Raw genomic sequence first — 22085 nt, 5'->3', positions numbered from 1 at the left:
ATAATGTCAATTTAATTTTTGCTAGAATAAAACTATTACCTGAATTTCTTTGTCACGGCAGCTCGGCAGCCTTCATACGTACCCTGACAGTGGTGCGGCTGTCAAACGTGAAAGATTTAATCTGTCCATTCTCCAAGAACACCTTCAGCACATTTGGTATGAGCAGCAAGGAGTCGTCCTTAAGCATCGTCTGAAAGAAAGATCGAAGAGGAAAAACGGGTTGTTCAGATTGAAGAAGGCTGTGGAAATAAGTTAAAAAGGTGATCGGGAATGAACATAATCAAATGTAATGGTTGGTCGGCATCAGACGGTGGGAATCGATGGAAAGCAGAAGAGATAAGACGCCTCGAGTAAACAAGGAAGAGATCTTTTAACTTACTTACCTGACTGAGAAGGGGCAAAGCTGTTGCTTTAAGACAGCTATCCTATGCGTAGTATTATGATCAAAGAAGGGATTATTAATTTTCTCCGGCTTACACATCTAATATTTATGCCATGTAAAGAAAACTGGATGGAGGAGAGTCATAAATCAGGGGCTAAATTCAACCTTGCTGCCTTTACTCGGAGCACTCTGACAGAGAAAAGATCTGATATGCAGTGCAGTTTTTCTTAACTTGTATCAGATGAAAAAGGAACTCTCCTCTTAATGTCAACTTATTTTACCTCATGCAAAAGAATTTCGAAGAAAATGACTCTGTTCTCAGAATGTAGAACAGATTTTCCTGGATTTGTTATCAGGAAAAAAAAAATGCAATCCAAAGGTAATAAGACAAAGCAGAGAGATTTTTCATGACATGCAAGAGAGGGTCTCGAAAGCCTTAACAGGTTTTCGCAAAGATCGCAGAATTTCTCTTAGCATTTCCTCTATTTTTTACTTTCTATGACTTTCTTTCATCCTAAAGGTGAGACATAGGAGACACCTGGGCAGCTCCTGATCATCAAAGAACAGTTGTAATGTAAGAGCATGTCCCGAACCGAGAGCAGAGAGTGAACTGATTTTTCTCGTTACAACTACAGTACACTGGTGAAAACATTAAAACCAGCTCCATCACTTCCCTTTACAAACTCCATCCTCCATATCTGCTCAAAAAAATAACAAAAAACTGTTAATTGTCTTAATAGCTTGTTTCCCATGATATGGCCCTGTCAGGGCAGAGCAGATGTTGAAGTCAGGTGTAATGAAAAAGCCAAACAGAAGTGGCTCCACAAGAGTCTGTTGTTGCTTTATTTAAAGAATCGTGACTGACAGGAGTATTGTGATGAGCAATACTGCTGTCTTTGTTCTTCCACCAAACTAAAAAATGTTTGGTCCTTTGTTAAATTGATGATGCTTGACATCTTTGTGAACTTTGCAGCATTAATGTTATTTAAAAATCATCACTGTAAACTTCTCTGGTTGGAAGGTGTGAGCGTTAGCAAGGAACGGCGTTGTTTCTCTGCGCAAATGATAACGTTGAATGATTACGATAAAGCTGCTGTCACGTAGCTTTTTTCCTGTATTAAAAACATTTATTTTGTGGGGTTTAAACTTGAAGTACATTTTGCTGAACAAGTGTTTTAGGATGAAATGTGTGGAATTCACAGTCAAGTTTTTTTTATTTGTATTTATCCTCAGCATAGACAGAGTATCTGCATAGCTTAGCATGGCAATTATTAATGTTAGGGGGTAATTAATTACTGTGACAACTGAGCAGCACATTTCATAAATAATTTCATATCTCATGTTTCAGACATGATCACGTGCAATTTTTCATGAGTTTTTGACATGTCCAAAAAAATCTTTGCTTTGCTGGCTGAGCTGGCGATCAAATTTTCTGTGGTAGTGCTTTATTTACTGAAAGCTGCGCATCTTCCTGCACCCCTGAAATGCAAGACAGATAGGCAATTGTGTGATAGGGGTATTTGGAGAGAGACTCGTTCCCCACAGGGAGAAAACATCCAAACACAAACGCCCGGTGCAGTGAGGAACATACAGAACGTACAGAAAGAGAGAAAAAGGAGGAAAGAGTGGAGCCATTTTCACTTCAAATGAAAAGCCAATAGCAATCATAGACGGTCGCCTCATGTTCCTCCTTTCTAACACTTAAAATGCAGCCTTAACTTGCCTTGCTGGTTGATTTCACAGCCATTCACATTCTGAAACATGTGAGTAAAACAATTCGCATATTGGTCTTATTTGGAAGAATCCGCAAGTGTTGGCCAGGGTGCCTGCACATTTCAGTGAGGTAAATTTAAAACTTAGGGAAGACATTTTTTAATAATTTACTAGAGAGCTAAATGTTTTGCTTAAAATTCCTCACTAAAGGGTGCTTAGTGCCTTACATTACAACTTTTCTCTGGGCAGCTACCCAAAAATAAATATGACAGGAAGTGTGTTTGGGTCAGCAACCCACTTGTCCTTACTGTCCCTATTAGTGTAATCTTTTCACCTACCATTTATAAGCTTGGAGCTCCCAGCACATGATCAGAACCAAAGACTTCTGGATGATAGGCGAAAAATCCAGTTGCATTCTATTTAAGCACTTAGGATCGTCATCATGTCCTTCGTAACTGAAAAGCTGGAGCATTTTTAATTTTTATTTTTTTTGGCTGTTTTCAAACAACTAACAAAAGAGTCACAAGTTGCACTTGAGAGAAGCAAAATCTGTCACGAAAAAAAAAAAGCAATTTATTTAGTGTCAAAAAGGTTGACCAAACTTCTCGTCTCTGCCCGATGCACTCACGTAAAGTAGAGATAGAAGAGAGAGATGGTTTTGCTCTTTTTTTATATTTTTTTAATGATTCCTGCTGAAAAATAAAAAGCTTGCAAAGAAGGGGACGAAAGGGTAACAGCAATTATTTTAATGCAGCTAAAACTTACTGAGTCCGGGTCGCTGATCGACACTTGCTCTGAAAAGCGCACTTTAGGAGGGTTGGTTCGCAGGCGGGCCTTTTTGGCTGCACTTATGAAGGCAGACTTAGGTGACTAAAAACATAAGGAGAGTGATGGTTACTCTGTGAAGCATTGCTGATTGATGTACGACTTACAAGTGAGTCATGACTCGCACTAAAAAGACATGCATTAAAGAACCAGCAAATAAATTGGGTGTAAAGTTGCAGGTGCAAGATTTAAATGAAAGCATCATCCACAGAAACAAAAGTTTCTTCATTTGAGATTTGTCTAACCTTTAGAATTTTATGTAGACATATCATAACTCTAGCTTCCAAATGATAAGATGCTTTATTTTAATGTTTGCTTGTTTTTTTATCTTTATGCAACAAACAACATAAAATCTTCTGCTGGTTCTTACCAAGATGAATTGTACATTTCTATTGTTTTCTGCAGGGAATGATGCATCCACATAAAAACTCTTGTTTATTAAAGTCTCATGTGGCTGTTTATGTCCCCACTTGGAGTTGTTGTGCAGGGTTACCAGGAAAAGAAATTACAGTGTACAGAGCAAGGTCATGAATACTAATGTACGTCCTCATTCTGCACCACTGGAACAGAACACTGCACTTTTGTTTAGCCGTACGATTCAAACGGAAAGGGAAAAAGAGCTGCGACTGACGAGGACAAGGAGGAATCTTCAGGGAGGAGGGGATGAAAGGGAGAGCACCCCATTGTATTACCTGATGGGGCTGCAGCACAGTGAGAACTATGGTGTCTTTGCAGCGTCTGTTGAGAGACAGCAGAGAGTGGACGGAGTTAGATAATGCCACACAGAGTGCAGCACTGAAAGAACAGTTTTTATCTGCTGCTTTATTGCTGTTCCTTGGCTGCAAAAGGACTGAGTCATCCACAGGTTTGCTGTTGATGCTGTGAGAAACTGTTTGTTCTTTTCAGTCCATCCTCTTTACCCGAGTCTTTAGATTTTTGTTCCCATTTGCCATTGTTGCTGGTCCCCTGACTTTAAGACCCTCTTCCTCCTCCCGCCCTCCCTCCCTCCTGGGACAGTAAAGGATGTTACCTTACAAGGTCTATGACTCTCTCCCGTGGCGCGTCGCTCACCGTCTCTTCGTTTATGGCCAAGATCTGGTCTCCAGGGAGAAGTTTTCCAAAGGAGGGGCCGTCTATTGAGAAAAGACATACAGTAAAAAAAAATATATTCTCATCTGACGAAGTCCCTCTTGTTCACGTCAGGTGTCCCTTTTTTCCAAACATACATGCTGACTAACCGGCAGAGACGGAGCGAACGATGACAGGCCTCTGGCTGCCTGCTATGAAGCCGAAGCCTTGAGAAGGGTGGCGCTTGATGGTAACCTGTCGAGCTGAAGGAGGACTCAGGGTGCCACTGTCCATACCATCGTGGCTCTCCTCTAACATGTCAGTGCTGTGAGGTAAATGCAAATTCAGAAATTCAGAATTTGCGCATTGAACACATGGTGACACTTTGCAATCCCAAACTGGGATGTATTTTGTTGGGACATTATGTGCACATTAAAAAGTGTGGCATTCAGCATTTCCGCATCAACATCTTGATAATAATCTTTTACTGCAAATGCAGCTGGCAGTCTTTTGGGTAATGTCAACACCAGCTTTGTACATCTAGAGACTTCTGGCTCAGCTCAGTCAGACTGTATATGTCTGTGAACATATATTTTCACAGACACTTGATGGGAATTAGGTCTGGACTTTGACTGGGCCATATTTGTGTGGATATGCTTTGATCTAAATTATTCCATTGCAGCTCTGGCTGCATGTTTAGGGTAATTATCTTGCTGAATGGTGAACCTCCAACCCAGTTTAAAGTCTTAAGCAGCCTCCAGCAACCTTTGTTACTGGACTGGTCAGTGCTTATCTCAGTTTTACAACAGCGTTCTGGCTAACGAAAAAAAAATAAAAAAATCAACACAACATGATGCTGCCACCACCTCATTTCATCATGAATTCAGTTTAATGTAGTTTGCAAAATGCAATATGTTACTTTTCATGTGGGCCCAAACATTTAATTTTGGCTTCAACCACATGTTTGCCACATGCTGGTTGTGCGCTCTTCAAAACAAACTGCAAATTGGACTTTATGCTTTTTCTTCATCACTGATGTTTTTGTCCTTCACTTCTGTAAAGGTTTGTGTACTCTGACTAATATGTGTCCCATCAACAGATTCTTCCACCAAAGCTGTTTTGTTTGGAAGCTAAATCCACTTTAAATTTCATGACAGATGAATCTCATGGATGTAAACTGTCAAAATCTGAGCAGGTTCAGGAAGCATCACTATTTGAAAAAACACCACCAGCTGACCACTGGACAGGAATAAAACAATGATTGTTTTATTGCTGATTTATTGATAGGCTGCTTGCAAACAATCTCCACCTTTCACATGCGTTCGTGTGTCCATCCTGGACCTTGGCCATTCCCTGAGAGGAGGGAGCAACATGGGACGGGGTCGCGCTGCAAAGGCTGCTCTCTGTGTCGCAATCATCCACCTGTTTCACGGGAAGAAAGCAGAAATAAAAACAAGCAGGTGAGACGTTCTGTTTTCTCACCCGCAACCAATCTGCCTCGTAAAGTTTTTCCACATAAAACAAACCGAAGTAAAAAAAATAAAAACAGAGTCAACGATGTTGGAAAAATATTTGCCTTAGGTATCTGGCAGCAAAACCCGCAATTATGAGGAACCGGCAGCACACAGAGGATGTAACACATTAAGGGCTCGGAATCTGACAGTTTCTGCCTGCGTGGACCGCACGAACGCTGCGAACCACACATGCTCTTTTACAGATGCCTGCGTGGGAGGCCGTGAAAGCAAGGCTACTGAAAAAGAGTGAGTGTGTGTTTGGGGCACAAAAAAAAAAAAATGGAAATCATTGTGTGAGAGAGAGCAAAACCAGATATTTATGCCCATATCCGCGATGATTGCTGACTCAAGATGAGACGCGGATTGTGATGTTAATGGTGCAGATGGGCTGGAATAGAAAGATGCAGACAAAAAGCTTGGCTGAACTATCCCGGGATTGTTATGCAGGGACACAATGTTGAGAGCCAATATCTCTCTGAGTGCCACAGTCAGTGAAAAAAGGGGAGGGCGAGTCAAAATGGTCAATAGTTTAGATTTATATTCTTCTAGGATGTTGCGCTTGTGCAGGGCTACAGGGGAGCATGGATTATGTACAGTTGCGTCATGCATCATTAATTTCTGCCTTGTGTCACTGTGTTAAATAAGCTTATTCCACATCAACAAATGCATTATATTAAAAACATTTCTTATTTCAAAAATAATCATGTACAATATTGTGGGGAAAAGTTTTTGCACCCTCAAGGATTTTATCTGGCTTTGCTTTCTGGTCACACTGACCTGTTACTTGCCATTAATAAAACCTATACAACCACGGTAATTTTTTTCAAATGATGATTTTATTTTTTTAAAGTAAAAAAAAAATATGGTTATATGTGACAAAATAATGCCTCTTTAGAATCAAGAAATCAGTTAAATGGAACATGTCTGACAACAGGAAGAAAGGTATGAAGCCATGCACTGATCAAATTAAATTCAAAATCAGAAAAGAAACAAAGTTAATTATGTCTGTCAGTGTCGAAGAGGTTATAAAGTTATTTATGAAGGGGCGATATACATCAGGAATGCTGCAGTGTGTCAAATCCCACCTTTTAACACATGTTAAATGAGGCAGACTACTCAACTCCAGTTTGAGATAGTTCTTTGAGAGCTATTATCCTCAACTGGAGAAAATGTGAACCAGCGATGAACCTTTTCAGAAGTGGCAGGCCCAAATTTCTCCAAGAGCGCATTAACTAGTCATAAGAAAAGAGCTCAGAAACACATCTGAAGAACTGCAGGCCTCTCTTGTCTCAGTTAAGGTCATTGCTCATATTTTAACAATAAGAAAAAGTCTTGGCAAAATTAGACCCGTGGGAAACTATAGCTCTAAGACAAAAACACTTCTAACCAAAAAAAAAGAAGAAAATTGTCCAGAAAACATCTTGATCTCGATGATCCACAACACTTTAAGTAAGGCATTCGGTGGACTGACAAGAGAAAACTCAAACTTCTTGTTATGGTATCTTTTTTTTAAAACTAGCACACAACTTCAGACAAAAGAGCTCATGTTGACAGTGGTGAGGTGGTGGTGTTATTGTCTGACCCATAACTTTTTGCCAGTTATGGGTCTATATCATATGCCATAATTGATGAAGTCATGAATTTTGCTTTTTGACAGAAAATCCCGAGGGAAAATGTCTGACAGACACTTTGTGGTCTTTGGCTCAAGAGCAAGTAGGTTATGCATCAGGACAGTATTGTATTCTTCTGCACATTCAGAGTCTGCAAACTCTGAATGGCTCAGAAAGCAAGATGAAAGTTTTGGAGTGGCCTAGACAAAGTTCAGTATTGAATCTCATCGAGATGCTGTGGCAGAACTTTAAAAATGTTGTGCTTTGACGGGAGCAAAATGACAAATGGTTATTGTAAAAGCCACCGGTCTGGGATGGGCGGGGGGGAGGGTGATTACTTTTTCACATTAAGCTAGATTAGCTGGGATTGCTTTTTTCTTGTAATAAACACACAAAAAACATCTAAAAACTGCATTTTTTATTGCCTTTGATCGAGTTTGAATGCTACAAAAAAATGTATTTAATGATCTGAAACATGTGAGGGTGACAAAAAAAAAAAATCCAGAAGAAATCTGTAAAAATGGAACTATGTTTTAACCCATCTGTTTATAAAATATTAATTTCAAAGAATCTTTCAGTATTCAGAGTTCGTGTCTTTTTCACTGCTGGCCTGCTATAGACATATCAAAGGTGCACAACGGAGATCAAAGATCCTACTCTTGCTTGTTCTGCCTCTAAAGAGGAATTGTGTCGTTTTGATACTTCCAATTTATTCTGGCGGAGCTGATGTTTCCCATCCTTCCACTCTCTTCTAACGTCATTTTCTTTCCACCATCTGTTACTGGAAGCAAACCCGTCCCGTACATCTTCCCTCTGACTGGCGGTTTGTGAGGGACGTGCAACGATTGCAGAGGGTTAAGTCAGAAACACCTTCAGAGCCTGATTTGTAATTTCAGTGATGAGAAGATGACCTTGCAGCGAGTAAGGAACACACTGGAACTAAAATAAAGCTGAAACGGTGCTCTGCCACCAACCTGATTGTTATCCAAAAAGATGTTTCACTCCTCCCCCTTTTCCTTCTTCGCCCTGTTTACTGTCCCGGGGCTTTTTGGATGGAACTCGGAGTTGGCAGCTTTAAATTCCTATCACAAGTTTTGGGGGGGATTAGTTTCAGCATCCAGAACGAGTGGAGCGGTAGGACCTAACAGATGGGAGGATGATAAAGGCGGCCAACGGCCACCGCAGCGTACACGTCTGCAAAGATAAACAGTTACTCAGCAGAGGGAGCAACCTTTCGCTAAATGAAGACACAGGGGAATTCTGTCAAGAAATGATCCCCAAGGACATTGGCAGGCCCTCCGTTGCTATGGCTACAGCTTTACTACACTCGCTGAAGCTGTGGTTGATGGAGGGCTAGTGGGTGAACGGCGATAGGGATGTATGAGAAAGAAAGCTAACCAGACACTCTTTGATTGCTCTGCAGCAACCATGGACAGATGCCAGCATTTCCTCAAGGCACTGGAGGTCAGAGCCTCGCGTACCTGCTTTGTTCAGGCGTCAGGGTTTGCAGCAGCTCGCCGTGCCTCGGGGTGTGGAAAACCGACCTTTCTCTTATTATCCCTGTGGGCCTGAACTCAAACACGTTTGTCGTTGACGCCGTAACAAGGGTTGCCGCATTTTCATTCAGCATGTATGTTCCCCAGGGAAATTTTAATTAATCTTGAGGTCTTTGTATTTGGTTGTTTTTATTTTTATTTTTTATGAGCATTATCCTCAGTTTCTTTTTTATACGTATAAATTTGCCTGGGTACATAAAGTGTCTGTGCAACTGTGAGGAAACAGCAGCTTCACGTGAGATTTGCTCTTGAGGACAGATTTGCTTCTTGTTTTCTAAACCAATCAAAAGAAAAAAAAAATCTAAATCAATTCCAATCACACATTCATACTATTAAACACTCTTTGTTTAGCTCCATTTAAAACAGAGAATTTTACTGCAGTAAATGTTGTTTCACCTGTGGCCATATGTTAGTTATATTAGGGTAAGGAGCAGCAGTGCAGGAAGATCATCAGATTTTCCTTATTACATAATAAAACATGAGCACATTTTACGTCTGTGTTTGTTACTTAATTATACTTACATAAATTTCTTTTACCTGGTAGAATTACAGATTTGCTGCAAAATGAGTAGGAAACTTTCATAAAAGTGTTCAAATATAAATCTAGTCGCTAAGAATACCGGCTGGTCTTTGAGAAACAGATGAACTGAGAACCATTGAGTATCAGGTTAAAAAAAACAACAACAACAAGATTCTGTGTGAATACAGGACACTTGTTAATAACCAGCTTGTATTTTATAAGAATTCTTTATTTTTTTGTATTTTCAAATAATTCTGACACTGTCGCATCCTACTCTGATAATACTGGAAAGCAGAATGCCCTGGATTCTCATCACAAAAACACGTCAACACATGCAGAGCAAGACACTTAAAAGGTATTGTATGCCAGAAGAAACTTATTGATTTTTCTTGATAAAGTTTCCTTTAAAGAAGAAAGTGTATCACAAGTGACCAGCCCAGGCATGCTGGTTGCCAGCCTATCTAAGGATGTTGTAAGTGAGTAAGTCTCCTTCTCATTTGCCCAGTTCCCACTGCTGGTCTACCATTATAAGCTGACTTACAATGACTAGGCTCCTGTGACACCGGATGGACAATAATAACAGGTAAGTAAGAAAGCGGATAAACCTGCGGCACAATAGGTAACTAACATATGGAGGGAAAGTACAGGGTGAACCAGAAACACAAAAAAACCCCAGAACATTTCACAGACATACCCAGAAATACAAAGGCAACAAATCACTAAAATACAATCTCTAAGTAGATCAGAATTAGGCAACAAAACAACATTTCAACAAATTGCTGCACATTCAACTTAACAAAAACCTGAACGTCTTTATTTGGGTATTTTGACTGTTTAATATTGATATTAACTGGTTTGATGTGATATACGATAGATAAGAAATTTAGGCATTTTGAGCTGTGTGAATTTTCAGATATTTTACTGAATTGTCTGTGGTAAATATTACTGAAAAAAAAAACACACCTTGCTCACTGGAGCCTGTTTTAAGGACTTAAAGTGAGCCACTGCTCACCCTGCTCTTTTAGTGTTAGTGTGCGCATTGGACATTTTTGGAGTCAGCAAAGGACCTTCAAGAAAAAGAAAATGGTTAGTCTTACTCAGAATTTTGCTGATTCAAGTTGTCGTCCAAACAACAGGACTGAGATTCATGGCTACATAAGGCACAGAAACAAATGCTTTCAAAATAAAACTACTTAACAAAATACCGATTTCTGCCTTGCAGTAGTTGCTGTTTCTTTGTTTAATTGATACATCAGTCACAGATATAAGGAATCTATTTCAGTTCCAGTGAGCATGACGCTTCATCATGGCACCTTTAATTATCCGACCACTTTCTTGTTATGCTTGAGGAGTTTCTTTTTACTCATTTTACCCCAATAACGATTGTTAATCGTTATACCCACTGATTAACTGTGTTTCGTAAATGTAAATGCCAGAATTATAAATTGTAATTTGTTGCAGAGATGAAATCACGTTTGAAAACTGGGATTTGGGTGGCACTAATTGGAAACTGGGGAGAGCAGCGAATAACTGCATCTTATGGGATCTTTGACTTTGGAACGCAGACAATTGCTCATCACTTATTATTCATTATGCACAGAGAGAGTTGGTATTCTCCATGTTAGGTCAGACACTTAGAATTACATTAACTGAATGAGAATGAAGCTAACCAAACAGATATATTTAATATTTTATGTTTAGGTCAAACATATCTTTTTTTCTTTTTTTTTTTTTACTACAGCATCACAGAAAAATCCTTCCTCACTCTTGAGTTCAAGCTTCCAACTTTTCGTATTAAATGCAGCAAATCCTTGATATTGGAGAAATCCTATTAGTATTACTAAGGAGGCAACACAATAATCTCTCCACTGTACTGTGAAATGAGCCTTCCCAGACAAAAAGAAGAAGAAAAAAAAAGTCTCTACCTGTTTGGCCTCCAGTAGTTTTACAAATATAAACACAACGTGGGGACCTGACTTCAATATGCTTTGAGCTTCAAGTTTCACTCAGAAATGTGGCTTTTTGTTGACATGTTTTGAGATTTGTGTCTTAAAGTAATTGAGGGTTTGGACTGAAAGACTCAAACGAAAGAATCCACTGGGAGTGAACTTTATCCTGTTACATGTGAAGGCTGACCCTGACAGACGCATGAATCCTACAAGAAAGCAAAACCTATTCCTTCTTCAATTGGAAAAGTGATGTTAGAAGTAGTCCCGTGGGTCCTCTCGGATCAAGTTTCCGCGGTGTGTTTTATCCGGACAATTGGATCATTTAAAATCTTTGGCAGTCCTCTGACTAAAATTGGATGCAACTCCCATTGTTTTATCATTTTAATATCCTGTCCTGTCTCCCGCCATTACTTCCGTTTTATTCAGTGTGCCAATAAAGACAGATTTATTATTTGAGACTCCTGCATTACCCTTTTTAAACTCGAAATGATTTAACTTTTCTTTACGTTAAACCTGCTTTAGGTTTTTTTTCTGATTCATGGGAATAGATTTACAGGGATATATCCTCCCTTTCCCTGCTGCCCACTAAATATTAAGAACTGAATCTCTGTTAGTTGTCTTGATGTTAACGCAGATGTCATTGCTTTCCTTTGAAAAATAACAATAAATCATGTTGTGAAGATCCAGGTTTCACCCACAGTTTATGTATTACCTCACTCCCATCACTAACTTCATTTATCTCTTTGCACAAATGTCCTTTACAGATTGAGCCAGATTAAGTCCATTTATCAAGCTCTGCAAACCTTTTTATTGCCTTCCCTTTTTGAAGTTGCTGCACATACTGCAGCTGTTTTATAAAAGTTTTGCTGAAGATATCCCTTGAATGTTTACAGACATTTGTGTGACTTCTCAATTGTGTTGTCTAACTACACAATGGTCCGCTTTGTTCTTTGAGCACTCAATGTAGAACCATGCCATACAAATGTTACGTCATGCTAAAATTTCATTTCATAAATTAACATTGTCTACCTGCCTCCATGGGAACAATTACTACTCAAACATCCTTAGTGCTGCATAATGGCTGATTGCCTAACAACGTTTTGCCCTCTTTTTCATACAAAACAGCAATAAACCATTGAGGCATGGGTTCCATCAAACCTCTGAAGGTCGACTGAGGCGTCTGGTGACAAGATGTTAGCAGCAGATGCTTTAAGTCTAAGACATTTTGTGTTATTTTTCTCCTCAAATCGTTCCTGAACTATTTTTGCTTTGTGGGAGGGCACATTATCCATCTGAAAGAGGTCTCGGCCATGTATTATTTCCAAGAAAGGGTGTAAAAGGATCTGCAACAATGCTTAGGTAGGTGGCTGAACATTGCCCAGAGCATCACACTCCCACGCTGGCCTTGCCTTCATCCTATAGTACATGCCGGTGCCATGTGCTCTCCGGGTAAGTAATGATAATACCGCCAACATGCATGCAATCTAAAGGAAAATGTCTCTTATTGAAACGACAGAATTTTGTTCAGTTTTCTTGGTCTAGTTCTAATGTTTGTGTATTGGTGCACAGGTTATTAACACAACGTAGTCGAGTCATACAGTTCAAAGAAAGTAGCATTAATGGTTTGTTGTCAGTCATCACAATGGCAAACTACTGAACATGAAGTGATTTTCAAGAGTTGACTGTGAGCCGACAAGGAGTGGTGAGAAGGGAATAAAAGCAGGCATAAACAACAACTGCAAAGGAGGAGAAAACAAGGAAAATCTAAGACTATTTCTCATAAATACTGAAAAAATAACTAAACATAAAGAATTGGTTTTAGCTGCAACTGAAGACAGCGGGAAGGGGCGTCCCTCAGGAGGATTTTCGTAGACGCTGTAACTCATCGAACATGCTGGCGTCTTGTCATTCTGTTCTGAACTCCAAACTTTCTCTCTGTCATTTTCCTCCCTCCCCGGTGAGTCACTTTGTTTTTTTTGTTGTTTTTTTTCAGCACATTGATCAAGACGAATGATGAATGACAGCGGACTAACTTTGACATAAACTCTCATGCATTGCTAGGCATTTGTGATGTGTTTGTGCTGCTCATGATATGAACCGTGAAAACGGTTTATACAGCTCATAACATGGACAGAACAAAATGATGTATATGCCTACTTCACGCATCAATAATTGAAAACCTCCCTCGGAGTGCATTTGCTGTGTTCTGTTATCGTGACAGAGGATTTTTGAGGTGTTCTGTTGTTTGTACTTGCAGATTATGTAAAAACAGGCATGCTGTGCAGCATGATAAATGTTTCACCATGGGTTAGATCGCCAGGAAAGTAAATCTTAGATGTCTATTCCATCCACACATGGCTGCTGCTTTCACTTGCCTAGTCTTGACTCGTCCACTGGCTTTGCGCCGTGGATCGTCACTTACTGTGCCCTTAAAAGTGGGATTATTCACACAAATATCCCTCCTCATTATGCAAAAAATGTATATCTCTGAACTAAGAAGTGATATATGTATTTTTAATGTTATAGTGCCTGAAAGAATATCGTCATTCTTTACATTGTTTTCAAATGTTCTCATCATGCAACAAAATACTTCAATTAATTTAATTTATTCTTTATTTTGATGGATCAACCAAAGGGAACAAATAACTGTGAAGTGAAAGGAAAAATAATGAATGGTTAAAACAAACAACAAGCAACAACAACAAAGTTTACAAGTAACATCTAAAATATGTCTCGTCTTTGTTGTATTGAGTTAATACTTTGTAGAAATATGTTCTGCTGCAAATGTTTTGGGCCATGTCTACCAGATTTGCAAATCAGTTTTTATTTCTCATGTGACCAGCGTCTTCTTTCAGATGACTGTTGTATTCTTGACATGACATGTGGCATTTTGTGACTTTTTTGTATTTCTTCAAACTATGTCCATGTGCTGTCTGCTGTGTTGGTCGTTATTATGTTGCCTGTTCACTAATTCTCTCTAGTAAATATCTAAGTCCATTAATACAGTGAAACACTACATACAAGTGTATGTAAAATCTGATTGCATGTAATCATCACAGTTATTACTGGGAAATATCAGAAACATTTCAAGATGAAAGAATACTCTCAGAGACTCTCTCTTATCTTAAGTTGTGTACTTTTAAAAATAAGAAGATGCTAGCAAGGATGAAAGTGACAAGACTTAAAGCATCTCATACTTTTTTTCCTCCATAGGCACAGGTTCTCTCTGTTGAAAGCTAAGCACATATTATGATCGACATTGAATAAAAACACACTGTCCCTGACCGTGATCTGTGGAAAAGCTGGATTAATTTTTTTTAATTTAACCTTAATTTACACAGGTTGTCCCATTGAAATCCAAGCCACTGACAAGAAAAACGATTTATGTTTAAATCTTTTACCTTTTACTCAAACTATACTCTCATTCAGTCATTGATAATTTGCTTATCTCTGTAAAGCTATTCATTAAAAAAATAACTGAATTAAGAAAATACATTTTATATATACATGGGAGAATGTTAATTTGAAAGAGAAACCTGATTATGCTGAGAGAATAATTGCCAAACGAGTTGTTTCCAGAGTAAATGGAACCTTAATTTCCAATGATAAGTTGTGAAAAGGAGTATTTTAATCACGCTTTAATCAAATGTTTAGATATTTTATTTAGTTCCGTGCTGACTGCAGTATTGGAAAGAGAACTGAAAAATGTTGTAGTCATTTATCCAGTCACTGGAAGTACAAAGAAATTACCATAATATTCAATTGCTGTTTTATTGTTGAGGTTAAAAATGGCTTCAGCCAACATAAAGTATGAAGATTGCTGAAAATATCAGAACCTCTTAAGCTTTTTAAAATGATGCGCTTGTTAAAACACTATACAACATTTACTGAAACATAAAATCCTATATCCTATTTAAACAACATTCAAGTTTTAGCAGGTTGTTGTCTATGAAAATATTCCTACTTTTTTTGTATTAATTAGGTCAATCATTTCTGACTGGAATATTCACACTTGAACATAATTATGATTCACCTTTTAGGTCCTTTCTAAAATATTTAGACAGATTTAGGCCCACAATCTACCTTTGGTAAGTTCATGTTAGGGATCAGTTTTGGGGTTTTTCAAGCTTCTGTTGTGTTTTCTTGGCAGCAGGTTTCAAGCCGTAGTCATTTGTAAACCCATGAGATGTGGGCTTTATTTTTTAAATATATCTACACCTTTCTCTCCACAATGAGTAGGCTGAAATGTATGTTTTACCACAAAGTATTTCAACTACTTTTTTTCTACACCTGTGGTCCATTATAAAGTCACAAAGCCTGGTCAGTGTGCGCAGATTTAAATTTGTAGCAGCAGCTGGTTTCTAATATATAACGGATGGAATTGGTCCATCCGTCTTCTATTAGCAAAGCTAAATCGTCTCCACACTGGGATATTGTCAATATAGAGAAAATCTTCTACTTTATGCACCCATGAAACTGAAGGTCAGTTTCAGGCACAAACAAAGATGTATAAATAAATTTGTGTTTTTCTAACATTCAAACTCAGATTTGCTTGCTGCTGCAATGCATGGAAAAGGAAATTTAAATTAAAATTTAAACTAAGCTTATGCTTAGATAATATTGTATAAGTGTTGTAGGTAAAATTCTTCTATTTCTTAATTAAACCAGTCTATTTTTCAATATTGTAGCCCCTTACCAGCACCCCTGAATATGTTTGCATCTTTTAAAGTCATGGCATGGTGATGCAAAAGGGCAGCAATACAGACACAGTCATAAAACTACATGGAGTTACAGGGAAGAAATCGAATGCTTACAAGATGAAAAACCAAGATATAAATGATCAGCCATCAGTTCCCAGTGACGGGGAGGAGATCTGTTTTCTCTGACGGTTTCTTTTGGATCTATGATTTCTGTCTCAAGATGTTTGTCCTATGATATTTTTGAGGCATGCGTCAGTAAGTTAGAGGAGACCGCTTTCTCTCGAGACATTTTGAAGCCACTTGTACTCTAGCATAAATCCAATACCGAGCTTTATCTGGTCTCTGCATATTGTTAAACTTTTTTCTCTCATGTAACTCTTTACTGCATATTTCTTTTCCAGTTCTCTCTTTCTAAGTTTCATGGATAGTATATTTGAGGCATTAGTATTAAATCCTGGTTATAAGGCAAGGTCGTCAGTCAAGGCTAATACACCGGATCTTTACAAATTCGATTCCTAATTGATGTTTCTTATTGGGGGCTTGTTCGCAGTAGTAATGGGCTGGTTACCGGTATCAAGGTATGCCAAGGTTTTAAAATGTGATCCATTAAAACTGCTTTTCATGTCAGTCCTGCAAATTGAAATCATTTTAATGCGGCTCCGGAGAAGGTACTGTGGAAAACAGAACTGTTTGAGGTGTGGAGTAGCGTATCACTTTCAGCTGAAAATGTTCCATGTTAGTTGATAAGGAACTGCAAAATATTACCAAAACAAACAATATGTATTGATGTTGGTGAATGTTGCTTGCTATGTGATAATGATATGACTTGCAATAAGTAATGAAGTGCGCAAGAGTGTTATTTCTTTCTGCTTTGGGTTTGTTGTAAGCATACATGGCATGTAGTTTCTTAATGTCTTTACACTTAGCCACCAAATTGAGCATCAGAAACTTTTAGGAAACATTAATGCATAGTTAAATGATTAGCAGTGACGTTGCAATAAATTTGCATCACATATTGGCTGTTTCTGAAATGTTTATGTGAAAACGAATGGATCTCACATGCCACTCTATAAATTAACACTGTTCTAAAAGTCCCGTCTTTGATTAAACATAGTGTGGAATAATTTTTTTATAGAATTTTTTACATCATGTCAGTATGTTACATTACATTAGACGCAGCAAAAATAGCGGTGTTTCTAATCCAATGCTTTTGTGCGCAAATCAAAATAAACAGTTATTTTTCAAGGCCATTATACCATGAGAATCTCACAGAGTTCACAGCCCAGACAGAGATGGTGTAGTTTTTCCATACACAACAACAACAACAACAACAAAAAAAGCACGGATGGCCGCAGAGGTCCAGCGGCCTGCATAGCCATTTCTATCATGCAGCCGCCCACGTCTGGAAAGTGAAATGCAGAGTGGCTGTGACAGCAGCAGAGCAGCTCTGTCTCTTTGCTGTCACCCTTCACTGAAGCAAACAGTTCTCTGCAGCTTGCTTGACAGCGGAACGATTCAGAATGACACTCATTCTCCGAGAAGTACAGCATGGCTGCCTTGCCCTCCCTCTCTCTGGTTTTCTCCGACCCATGAGATATCACCCACATGCCCCTCCCTGCTCCGCCCTTTTTGTAGCTACCTATAAAGTGCTCTCCTTCCTTCCGCAGTCTGCAGTTCTCAGCTCATTTCCCACACTATCCACACATTCTGTGTTTGCACCTCGGCCTAATATCCGTTCCCCGCAGTGTAAACACACATTTCCACAAACGCTCTGCCTGTAATATATTAATTCATACATTGTGTTTAACTGCACAGAAAACAGTCTTAGCAGCTTCTCTGCTCGGTTTTACACAGCAACATATAATGAGCTGAAAAGAGAATATCAGTAAGCTTGGTGCAACAGCTCGCTGCTGACTTAAACGTATCATGACAAGCCGAGGACAACCCAGAACAATTCTGTAATGAGGTGATTTGTGTGGTCTCCTAGCCCAGCTGCAGCGTGACACAGAGCATGCTCTGTGTTTGTTGTCGCTGCTTTCCAATAGATTTCAAGCCTGACGAGTGCTGCTGTTTATTTACCTGATGAGGTGATTCCACTCATCAGAGATTAAATGTAAAATGTCAGATTTCCTCCTCTAGCGCAGCGTGTTGGCTCTGCCTGTCAAAAGGCTCCATGCCTCAGGTTCACGCAACAGTCAGGGGTTGATTCATGACCCAGGCTCCCCGCTGTCAGAGGTCTCGCTGATTGAAGCGTCTGTAATAGTTCTCCCTCTGCTTCCTGTTCCCTTCTCTTACCATTGACTTATCGAGGCCTGGTATGTCTTAGTGGGTGTGCAGAGAATACCAAGTGGCTGTGCCATCAGGGTGTGTAATTATATAGCCTGCTGAGATGCTATGCTCCTGCAGCCTGCACGCTTTGGCCCAGCTAGGATCCACTCATCCACCACATAGCTTGGACCAAAGTCTGCTGTGGCGAGCAGTTTTTTGTTCTTTCTTTTTTTTTTTTTATTCTCTGTGCTTTTCTAATGTGTCAGCACAGGTTTCTGTAATGCGTCTCTCTCTATCTAGCAGATGAAACGTGTTCAACAGCCCATTAACGGGCACTAGATACTGAACGTGACGACCCTTTTGCTGAAAATTTAGGTTTTCCTACTACGTAGCATGTGTTTTATGGAGCAGCTTTAGTTCTCTGACAAGAACAAAAAAAACTTCTTTGTGCTATCGTATGTAAATACCATTGGAAAAAGTGAGTTAAAAATAATTCTTCAACTCAAAAATTGAAATCCATGATCTACATATTCATTACACATAGTGATATAATTTACTATCCACATTTATTTGGGTAAATTTTGGAAAATTTTGTCTGAAAATGTGCTAAATAAAATTATCTTACCTTGCCTTATTTAATTTTAGAAAATGCGATTTTAGCCTACTATTAAATTACATTTTTGATTTATTTTTGATTTTTTTTAAATGATTTTGTAGATGCCTGGGTTCAACATCATCAACACAGGAATGGCCTGCCTCTGCATTTCTCCTAATAGTATTCCCAAGCCCAGTGATGTGTGCCATTAAGCCTCTGATTGGGCTCTTCATCTGTTTTAAAGCCCACAAGCTTGGACTTGACCTCGATCAACAAAACTTAACCAATCTTATTACTGTGCAAGTACACTTCTGAACGTTATCAATTATTTTCTGAACTTCTTCATTCATAGAAATTGATGTGATTATGCCAGAATCTTCAAAAATCTTTGAAGGACACTGGACATCAGTTTGGTACAGACTTTGTTGCTGAAAGCTATGCAAACAAACTTGACTTCACCTAACCATATTATCCCATTTAAAGTGTAACATTTAACGTTCCCATCAGAATGGTGCTCCAGTATAATTGTAGAAAGTAACGTTTAAAATGCATGCAAAGCATCGTGGGCAACAGGAATAAGGTAGCTGAACTGGATTTGTTTTTGCGTTTTGTGCATTGTATTATGCCGGGAATCAAAATTGGTTATTTGATTTTCTTGATTTGATTTGATTCAAGCAGATTGAATTAAATAACTGAGCCAGAGCAAAAACATTACAGTTGCCATTAATATAAGGACTAACAGTAGCAACTTACTGCACAAAATTAGATAAATCTCCTGCATTATCCAGCATTGGTGCTGTTCTGTTTTCACTCTTCATTACAACATTGATCTATCTTTGTGTGTCAAGTTCTGGCCAGACCCAGAACCCCAGAATCCTCAGATGACCAGTGTGCCTGATCCACTGCAGTGGTGTTTCTGAAACTGCACAGTAGCTGAAAGCATTAGCAAGTTAATGACCTGTCACACACAGCAGACCAAGAAAGCCTATCCTATCCAAAGGGAAATATCAGAGACTCTCTGTAATGAAGTAGCTAAAGTTTGTCCAAAAAGCCCATCTGTTTTCACCCATTCAATTCTAGAAAAGAAAAAATGTCCATTGTGACTGATAAACCTTTCACATTTCAATGTTGCAACTGTTTTGTGTGACTGCAAATAAGGTGGAAAAGCTTTTAAAAACTTAAAAGAACAAAAAAAAAAAACAATCCATCTTTAAATTCACTTCATAAAAAGATATTTAATCTTCCCTCTGATTTGAAAAGATGGTCCTGAGACATTGAGGCACTCTATAATATTCTAGTGGTTGTCTGCTCTCACCTTCAGTGTGGAGGAAATGAATACATGCTTGGCTGCTCTTGGTGCTTTAATCCATTTAATGCACCTTAGGCAGGAGATGAATATGCAGCTTTCTGTGGTTGGGCACGTTTTAGGAGTCTCGACTGTTGTACTGAAGCAGAACTGCTGACTGCATGCAGTTCTGATTGCGTTTATCACTGTCATGCCCAGTCTTCATGCACACATTAGTCATGGGGTTCCATATTTGGAAAAGAATAATATGTAATCGTTGTCCTGGTGCTTGCTGCTCTGACACTGTTCACCTTTAGTCGTGATTTATAGACCTTACCACCAACACAGGTTGCTTGTATTGCATTTACTCCCTTACATCTACACACCTCTAGATTTTCCTTGCTAAAAACACTCAGATTTTTATTTATTTATTTTTTCCTGAAAGGCACCTGATAGAAAGTAAACCAATGTTTATCATAGTTTATCATAGACTGTTAGGATTTGTGATAAACTAGCCAAAAGTTGAGCACTTTTTTTTTTTCCATTGTTAACAGTGTGATCAATAAGATCGTTTTGTATCCGTGACCACAGGGTGTTCACTGAGTATGGAGGGGTGAAAATCAATATCAGTGTGGAGATTACCAACAAGATTGCAGGTATACTGGTGTGCGGCGCATCATTTTGAGCTTTCTGCAGGGCCATTTTACGAGATCACTCTTTTCTGCTCTCATGTCGGTAAATTAGTAAAGATGGATCATAAATAGCAAAATGAGATCTATTTTATTTAAGCTGCAGTTCTTTCGAGATGTTTTACACTCATCGGTATCGATGCCATTTTATCCTCCCATTTTAATTAAACATTTGAACCATGCTATGTTCTCAACAGCATAAGAATTCACCAACCCACTTCAACGAATAAGAATAACGAGAACTGGGTGTGCAAGTTTGAATTTCTTGTGGATTTTCTGTCGTCTACGCAGTGTCGCATTAATAAATAAAAGCTGCACCTCGTCTGTACACCTACAGTGAGCGTAAATATTACCCAATATATTAAAATGAATTTATTATGCCACAGAATAAATTTTCTTCCCTGAAACAAGATTTCTCACCAGAATAGAAAACAGAGGTGCACTTTTCTGGTGAAATGTTAAATGTCTAACTTTAATTGTGTAGATTGAAGAAAATCCACGTTAAATTCAAACTTGTGTACCCCTAAAATATATATTTCAATGAAAATTTCTGCTTGGTTGGGTATATGCAGCCTTTTCACCACAACTGTACTGTCTTTATAGTAATATCAACAATCCCTCTATCTTCTTTTACTTCCTTGGTTCTTATTGCAGACAGCGTAATGTGTCTTTATAAAGTCCTGGGAGCTCAAGCTGACAAATGGCAGGAGAAAATGCTGCTGTCTGCCTCAGCATTTTATGGTAAATTTCACATCTTTGAGTCAGCCGTAAACTTGCAGAGGTGGAGTGGCTTTAAGGTAGTTACTAGCTGCTCGCTGCCTCGCTCCTCGAGGCTAAGACCCTGTCACTGCTAATTGTCACAGCTCGTATCGTCCCCGCCTTTCTCCGCCGCTGTGATAGCCGGTGCTTAGCCATGTGTGCGAAGTTTGAGAAAACCAGAGTTGATTGCAAAGTGGTGGTGCTATGACAGGTCCATTGAAAGATTTATGCATCAGTGTTTGTTTACACATCTGTGTCTGCGTGCTCATAATCCTGTGGAGACTGTAAACTGTCAAAAATGCTGACCAAGAGGACCGAGCTGATGTCCCTGTGCACCGAGTGCCTATCGAGTGCTTTGGATTTGAAGTTAGCACTGGAATTACAAGTTGAGTAAGTGCACTTTTTAGGATTAGCGTTGAAAGAGGTGAAGGTTTATGTGAAGGGTAAGGAGTAGGAGTAGGCTATGATTTTTAAGGATATGACGTACACGGCTGGGAAATGCAGGAAATGTATCGTCTCTCCATGATGCTGCAATCACTCATACTATATGCATTTGATTGTAAATGTATGAAATAATGCATGTATTTCATCTGGATACAAATCAGAAATTGTTGACCATTGTAAAGAGACTATGAGGCTGTATTGCCGACAT

The 22085-nt window shown here is 38.9% G+C and overlaps 1 protein-coding gene across 5 annotated transcripts in view; it reads right to left on the bottom strand.

Annotated features, from left to right (window-relative positions):
• The window catches only part of frmpd3 (FERM and PDZ domain containing 3), a 99842-nt gene that overhangs the window by 14263 nt on the left and 63494 nt on the right, over positions 1–22085 (bottom strand). For all 5 annotated transcript variants that reach the window (XR_001661667.1, XM_016669619.1, XM_016669621.1 and 2 more), the window contains 6 exons: positions 5298–5410; positions 4159–4313; positions 3951–4053; positions 3613–3658; positions 2861–2965; positions 83–190 (listed from right to left, as the gene is read on the bottom strand). Coding sequence is in view for 4 of the 5 variants with exons in the window: in XM_016669619.1 (XP_016525105.1) it covers positions 83–190; positions 2861–2965; positions 3613–3658; positions 3951–4053; positions 4159–4313; positions 5298–5410 (630 nt within the window). In the remaining variant the exon portion in view is untranslated. The remainder of the gene's footprint in view (positions 1–82; positions 191–2860; positions 2966–3612; positions 3659–3950; positions 4054–4158; positions 4314–5297; positions 5411–22085) is intronic.

The sequence above is a fragment of the Poecilia formosa genome, unplaced genomic scaffold (assembly GCF_000485575.1).
Source record: "Poecilia formosa unplaced genomic scaffold, Poecilia_formosa-5.1.2 Scaffold26, whole genome shotgun sequence".
NCBI lineage: Eukaryota > Metazoa > Chordata > Actinopteri > Cyprinodontiformes > Poeciliidae > Poecilia > Poecilia formosa.
Note: the sequence above shows the minus strand (reverse complement) of the source record. Positions and strands in the feature narration are given on the sequence as shown.